This window comes from Pelobates fuscus, chromosome 8 (genome assembly GCF_036172605.1).
Source record: "Pelobates fuscus isolate aPelFus1 chromosome 8, aPelFus1.pri, whole genome shotgun sequence".
NCBI classification, from domain to species: Eukaryota; Metazoa; Chordata; class Amphibia; order Anura; family Pelobatidae; genus Pelobates; species Pelobates fuscus.
The window spans coordinates 179743810-179752002 of NC_086324.1; the positions used below are offsets into that span (position 1 = coordinate 179743810).

The window sequence follows — 8193 nt, forward strand, 5'->3', positions numbered from 1 at the left end:
TATACCGTGCATCATTCCGTTACCCTGTCTGTGGCTGTTATTCCTACACCGTGCAGCATTCCGTTATCCTGTCTGTGGCTGTTATTCCTATACCGTGCAGCATTCCGTTACCCTGTCTGTGGCTGTTATTCCTATACTGTGCAGCATTCCGTTACCCTGTCTGTGGCTGTTATTCCTACACCGTGCAGCATTCCGTTACCCTGTCTGTGGCTGTTATTCCTATACCGTGCAGCATTCCGTTACCCTGTCTGTGGCTGTTATTCCTAGACCGTGCAGCATTCCGTTACCCTGTCTGTGGCTGTTATTCCTATACCGTGCAGCATTCCGTTACTGTCTGTGGCTGTTATTCCTATACCGTGCAGCATTCCGTTATCCTGTCTGTGGTTGTTATTCCTATACCGTGCAGCATTCCGTTACCCTGTCTGTGGCTGTTATTCCTATACCGTGCAGCATTCCCTTACCCTGTCTGTGGTTGTTATTCCTATACCGTGCAGCATTCCATTACCCTGTCTGTGGCTGTTATTCCTATATCGTGCAGCATTCCGTTACCTTGTCTGTGGCTGTTTTTCCTATACCGTGCAGCATTCCGTTACCCTGTCTGTGGCTATGTTATTCCTATACTGTGCAGCATTCTCTTACCCTGTCTGTGGCTACGTTATTCCTATACCATACTGTAGCCGAATGAACCTTGGGATGTCACCCTTGTTATTCCTGCTATGGGCTGTCCATATCTTTTCCCCGCCCGGTTATTCCCTGTGTCTTGTGCTTACAGTCCATGTGTGGGACAAATCCCCCTGTCCTTGGATTATTTAGCTTTTTCCCCATTCGCCTTGCTGTTTGGCAATACCATTCACCTCACATACTAAAACTGTGTTGTTCGACAACCGAACAAATTACCGAACGCCAGACCACCCATATGTGGAGTGTGCTGCTCGTTAACCCCAGTAGCCCTTGTTAACACCTCCACAAACCGCAACAACACTCTAAGCAGTCAGCTGGGTGGCCACGGTTCGTATGTGCGAACACGTGGCGGCGGATATCTTTAGCCACGAACAGAGACAGCGGTGTTTGGTCGTCGAGTGTATGGTACTAAAATCTAAACTAAACGTCGCGAACACCATTGGGACTTCCACCTTCGGTTGTGTTCGTGGGGATTCATATGAACAGAGTGGCGTTCGGGGGGAGCAAACTCCCAAACAAGATATAATATGGAAACAGAGGGATTAGGCGCTAACTATAGTGGTAGGCTAAAGAATAAAATTGGGCAGCAGTAACCAATATAAGGATTCCCAACCTTGTGATAAAATGGTATAGACAGAGAGAGGGAGGAAACCGTGCCCTAGATAGTAATATAAAAAATTGTATACGTACACAGGTCTTATTGTGAAGATATAACTATATAGTTGACCTCAAAAAGATAAAAGAACATAAACGGATAATAGTGTAAAAAGGTAAGTATAAGGAGTATATATAAATATATATATATATATATATATATATATATATATATATATATATATGTGTTTCTAAATGGTTACACTCACATTTACCAGAGTTAACTCAGAGCTCAGCTGTTTATACGCGTGGATGGAACAATCCCCGTCTAAGGATATGTACAGCAGTATGGATCTTGGTAGTCTCAGGCAGAATATATGTGGAGAGAATATTATGTCTCTTAAGTCCTCCCTCTCTCTGTCTATAATGTATGCACGAACAGTTTATGCATTGTTCTTCGTATATTTGATACTCCCGAAAGAGACCGACCGCACAGCCTGATTTCATGGAACCTTTTTGGGCAGGCACCTCGGGTGTGGCGTTTCAGCTGCATTCACGGGATTTGAGCGCTTTTCGGATATGTTGGGTGCTTAGATCCAGGCTATCTGGGGATATAGGACTTAAGTGGGTATATTGTGGGTAACTGTATGTTTTGGGGTGATTATTATTGTACATGTCCTGGACCTGAGAGTTTGTATCAGAGTCCTAGCAGTGACTCTCCTCCGCTGGTTTCTCCAAGATACACTCAGGAACAAGGAGAAAACTCCAAGGGAACAGCCAAACACAGGAATCTCCCAACTCCTCCCCAGAAACTGGACGACACTCAGCTCTGGGGTATAACTGATTTTAAATGGCCACACACTGCCTTTTATGTGAGTCTCCATGCAAATACACATTCCAGGGGCATTCCCCACTGGACCTGAGAGTAGATGGAGACAAAAAATACAACATAACTACATTAACTCTCCAGGGCAGGTATAATAATAATCACCCCAAAACATACAGTTCCCCACAAGATACCCCCTTAAGTCCCATATCCCCATATAGCCTGGATGTGAGCGACCAACATAACAAAAAAGCGCTCAGATCCCATGAACGCAGCCAAAACGCCACCGGGGTATAGTTTAGACCAACAGTACACGAGGCGCCTGCCCAAAAAGATTCCATGAAATCAGGCTATGCGGTTGGTCTCTTTTGGGAGTATCAAATATGCAAAAAAATATGGCATAAACGGTTCATACATACATTCTTTCTGTGTATCTTGTTCGGAGTTTGCTCCCCCCGAACGCCACACTGTTGGTCCAAATCCCCACAAACATAACCGAAGGTGGAAGTCCCAGCGGTGTTCGCGCCGTCGAGTGTCCGATTTTAGTTCCATACACTAGACGACCAAACATTGCGGTCTCTGTTCGAGGCTAAAGATGGCCGCCGCCACATGTTCGCACATACGAACGTTGGCCACCCAGCCGCCTGCTTGGAATGTTCAGGTTATTGGGGTTGATGGAGGTGTGAACAGAGGGTACAGGGGTTAACGAGCTGCACACTCCACATATTGGTGGTCTGGCGTTCGGTAATTTGTTTGCTTGTCAAACAAGACGTTAATGCGAGATTACTTATTTTACCGAACGGCCAGACGAACAGGGGAAAGAACATGAGGATTCCAGGACTATGAGCATGAAACAAAGGAAATAACAGGGGGGACAAGATCGGACAGCCCATAGCATAAATTAGGGTAACAGTCCAAGGTTTATTCCACTACACTGCTCCCCCATGACCACAAGTGGCATACACAGTCTGATCCACCACTGATCAGCTTGGGGATGTCCAGGGATGCTCCCGGATAATTTTCCCAGTTCAGTCTGTCTACACAACCCGTCAGCATTTCCATTCTATTTCCTGGGGCGGTAATGTATTGTAAAGTCAAAAGGCTGCAGCACCAAACTCCAGCACAGCAGCCTGGCTTTGTACCCTGCCACTCGGTTCAGCCAGACTAACGGGTTGTAATCCGTGAGCAAAGAGAAGGGCTGTCCGTATAAATAGGGTTGCGACTTTTTCAAGGCCCATACCACGGGCAGGCATTCCTTCTCGATGGCGGTGTAGCTTACTTCTCTGGGTAACAGCTTGCGACTAATGTAAGTCACGGGCTCCCCTTGACTACCCCCAATCCAAACATAGAAGCGTCTGTATGAACGAGAAAGCATTTAGTTGGATTGGGAGCTGCCAAGACAGGGACATTTACAAGTGCATGTTTCAATTGCTGGAATGACTGCTCACACTCAGGAGCCCAGATTTCTTGATGGGAAGGTCGGTGAGGAGTTTGGCCAGGGCACTATAATTGGGCATAAACTTCTATAATACCTTGCGGTCCCCAGAAAAGCTAGCACCTGAGACTTCGTCCTGGGGGTTGGCCATTGGGCCACTGCCTCAATCTTAGCGGGCTCAGGCTTCTGCTGCTCGCATCCCACTTTGTGACCGAGGTACTGTACCTCAGCCATGCCTATATTACACTTGGGGGGCTTAAGGGTCAAGCCCGCTTCCCTGATCCTTTCTAAGACCGCTCCTATGTGGGCTTAGTGCTCCTGTCATGTATCGATAAAAATGACGATATCCTCGAGATATGCGCAGGCATATTCTTGGAACCCATCCAGAAGCTGGTCCACAATCCTCTGGAAAGTAGCGGGAGCGTTTTTCATCCCAAACGGCATCACCTTAAATTGGTATAAGCTGAATGTGGTGACAAACGCTGACTTAGGGATGGCTTCGGGGGCTTGAGGGATTTGCCAATACCCCTTACAAAGATCAATTGTAGTAAGGTATTGGCCCCTAGTCATCCGGTCTAACAGCTCATCTATCCTAGGCCTCTGACACGGTCTTATCGTTCAACCTCCGTTAATCCACGCAGAACTGGGTCGTACCATCCCATTTCGATACAAGGACTACTGGGGAGGACAAGGGGTTGTCAAAAGGCTCAATGACCCTGAGCTGGAGCATCTCTTTGCGCATATTTTCCTGTACAGATTCTGGGATTGGGTATGGGGTTTGGGGGAATGGGAGTTGACCTGGTGTCTCTACCTGGTGAGTTGCCAAAGGAGTGTACCCAGGTATGTTGGAGAAGGTAGATTTATTCTCCGCTAAGAGCTGCTGTACATCGATCCGCTCCTGTGGGCTCAGCCGTTCTCCCAGTTTGACCTCCTCTATCTCACCTGATTGACTCCCATCCCCCAGGAGGTCGGGCAGCGGAAGGTTGTTGAAGTCCTCAGAGACAGGGGCACAGATCGCTGCCACCTCCCCTGCTCGCTCATGTAGGGCTTCAGCATGTTCACATGGAGCCGATCTCATAAGTAGTGTCGCATTTTTGCTTAACCACTTGGTATGGGCCCTGCCAGGCAGCCTGTAGCTTGTCATTCTGGACAGGTTTTAATATTAAAATATTCTGCCCTACCTGAAAGCTAAGGTCCCTGGCGCCTCAATCGTACCAAGTGCGCTGGCGGTTCTGTGCCGTCTGGAGATTCTCTCGAATGGACCTAGTTAACTCTTCCAGACGGTCCTAGAACTCCAACACATATGGAACAATGGGGGTACCATCCTGGCTGCGATCCCCCTCCCAGTGTTCTCGGATAAGGTCTAAGGGCACCCTCACCTGCCTCCCGAAGAGTAACTTGAACGGGGAGAACCCTGTGGACTCCTGCGGCACCTCCCAGTAAGCTTGGTCTATGCGAACGTCTGGAGCATTTGTTTTAACGTTCTGTTGAACCATTCGCAGAGACCGTTGGTCTGGGGGTGATAAGGGGAGCTCACACTTGTCTTAATGCCGGAGAGCCTCTGGAGGTGGTGGGTGATCTCTGCGATGAATTGAGTACCCCGATCCGACACTATCTCCCAGTGGAATCCCATGCGGGAGAAGATTCGCATCAGGGCCTCTGTGTCAGGCCTTAAGCCTCCCGATGTCTCCTCATGCTTCCGGGTTTGACGGAGCTTAGCCACACCCCCATTGCCGCGGTCTGCTATTTAATGCGACCGCACCAGCTGATAGACGCTGGATTATTGAAACGCGTACCGCGCCAAACTCACCGGCTCACATACCTCGGTGAGACGACCACTCGCTACTAGACCGGACTGGAGGAATATTCAAGTCCCCAACATCTCTCCTCATCACAGACAACTACCAGCACTCTCGGCAACCATTCACTGAAGCAACCGCCTCTGAGGAGAGCTGGGGACACAATCCCTCTACTTCCAGAAGTTAAGTAATTTACAGTCTCTGAGTTAAGAGCTAACAATGCTAAAGCTTTATTTCAACTTACTAAAGTCTGCTATTAAGTTCTCCAGCAAGCCTGCTACAGCTTTCCTCAAATCAAGTATTATTCAAGTTCAGCTGTATCTGTCTTGCTACAGATAATCTTATTTCTTCATACTAAAGTCTGCTATCAAGTTGTTCAGCAATCCTGCTACAGCTTTCCTCAAATCAAGTATTATTCAAGTTCAGCTGTACCTGTCTTGCTACAGATAATCTTAGTTCTTCATACTAAAGTCTGCTATCAAGTTGTTCAGCAAGCCTGCTACAGCATCCCTCAAAACAAGTATTATTTAAGTTTTACTGCACCAGTCTTGCTACTGATAATTCCAATGTATATAATCTCTTATAATTTGAACTGTTAACAAGAATAACGGACTCTAATGAATTCTGAACCTTGTCAATACTAAATGAAACATTATTATTTAAAGAAACAGTAACTGTAATTCTGGAACTGAAGTCTCAGTTCCATCTAAGTGTCTTAATAAAAGATCAAAGTCCCAACAAATCTGCAGTTGTGTTCCACATCATTTACTGTGAACGTGACACTCTGCTATGGTTTCCGCCTGTATGTTGGTCAGCGCCACCGCCTCTGGGTACCTGGTAGTGTAGTCTACCACTGTCAAGATATACTTCTTGCCGAAGGGGCTAGGCTTAGCTAAGGGTCCCACCCGGTCTACCGCTATCCGGTTTCTCAATTATGGGAAGAGGGTGAAGTTTAGCCTTGCGGCAGTCTACCCTCTTACCTAGTCTCTGGCAAGTATCACACATTTGGCAATACCGCCGAATATCCTGAGAATCCCCGACCAAAAGAAGCTTTGGGTAAGCCAGTATCTGGTTCGACTCACCCCTAAATGCCTGGATAGCGGGATATCATGCGCTATGCGTAGCAGCTCCTGTCAGTACCTCTGGGGTACCACACACTGCCTAGTGGGGATTGGTTCCGACCCGGCCACTATTCTCTCAGACTCCCTGTATAACAGTTTCTTATCCCACACATATCTCTCTCCCTCTAAGCCTTCCTGGTTAAAGGTGACTCTGTCCCTGTATATCTATAACATGGTGTCTTTGGTCACCTCTGTCTCAAATTTGGTGAGAGCAGCCCAGGGAAAACACTCTAGGGACCGGGGTAACATCTCTTACCTGAGCCTCCGGGTGTGAGCTGTTGTCTCTGGTGCGGGCCTGTTGCCAGGTGACTACTGGATACAATGCCTCCGGTGTGGCCTGGGGCTAAAAAGCTGACGTGAGCTTCTCCAGGTCATTCCCTCAACAGCACTTACGTCTGTAGCTCCGGCATCAACCCCACCTCCACCACTCCAGAACCCAATAATTTAGAGTCCAAACAAAGTCTGCCATTTCCATGCACATTACATAGTTACATAGCTGAAAAGAGACCAAATAATCCTCCCAAAATTAAACAGACGCATAGAATTGGATGTGGGGTCAAAGTACTGAGCAATCCCCTGATCTGCCAAATGGATCCTTATGGTTCAAAGTAACCAATAATCCCAAACAGTCATTTCAACCCGTGCTGGATCACCAGACTTGTCTACTTTGGCATCTCTCCGGTTTGCGTGCTCTGTGTTGCCGTGGTACAGGTGCTCGTGTGGTCCAAAGTACAAGGTGGCCACGGCGTGCGTTCGCTCCTACGAGTTTTGTGAGCCCTGCACTCACTTTCCCTGAAGAAGTGAGTGCAGGGCTCACAAACACCGTGGCCACCTTTTACTTTGGACCTCAAACTCCTTTTGGGAGCTTTTGTCCTCAAAGACTCTCTAGTACCATTAAAAACAGGATCGGTATTATTGGATACTTTGTACCATAATTATCCATTTGGCCGCTCAGGGGATTGCTCTATACTTTGACCCCACATCTGATTCTGTGCGTCTGTTTAATTTTGGGAGGATTATTCGGATAATTTTATCTTTGTTTGTTTATTATTCCTTTTGTGCATGTTTAACTTCTTAATTTTTTAATGTTTTATACTTACACATTCTAATAAAGGGTACTACACTATAGTAGCGATGAATTGAGTCCTATTGCGCTTTTTTTAGGCCGTATCTACTAATCTTCTAAGAGCGGCATTAGAACTTAAAATATATTACTACGACTTGATAAGGGTACAATAAGCTAATTAGACTATTCTTTAGTCATAAACAGACCTCTGTAATAGTTATCAATAAACTGATCACTCCTGTTGTATAGTTCTGCATGTTGTATATCTATACCTAGTTTCACCATGGCGGTTTTAATGATCAGTTGCTTTCTCCCATCTCCTAGGAGCTGCGGACAAACCAACCTCGACACGTGAAAGGAAAGTATCATGATGTCAGTTACACAGATCTCTATGGTGTGGGTGGTCTTACATTGGCAAAAGGAGACCCCTTGGGGGAGTTTAATTTTGGCTCCACTATAGTGCTAATTTTTGAAGGTCCACGTCACTTCCACTTCCAGGTCAAGAACGGTGGTCGGATCCATGTGGGGGAAGCACTAGGAACTCTGTGACCTTAGCAAGGTGTGATCACACTCCCAGCATGCACTAGGTCAGAGCACTCCCTTTCAAACTCATATGAGCAGAAACAAACTGCCATTTTATCTTAATAAATACATTTGAAAACAAAGTGTGA

At 46.7% G+C, this 8193-nt stretch overlaps 1 protein-coding gene across 2 annotated transcripts in view; it reads left to right on the plus strand.

The window, feature by feature from the left end:
• LOC134572109 (phosphatidylserine decarboxylase proenzyme, mitochondrial-like) overlaps window positions 1-8187 on the plus strand; it is a 48342-nt gene extending 40155 nt beyond the window's left edge. For both annotated transcript variants that reach the window (XM_063430935.1, XM_063430937.1), the window contains exon 8: window positions 7847-8187. In XM_063430935.1, coding sequence (XP_063287005.1) covers window positions 7847-8071 — 225 coding nt within the window. In that variant the 3' untranslated portion in view covers window positions 8072-8187. The remainder of the gene's footprint in view (window positions 1-7846) is intronic.
• The last annotated feature ends 6 nt before the right edge of the window (window positions 8188-8193 follow it).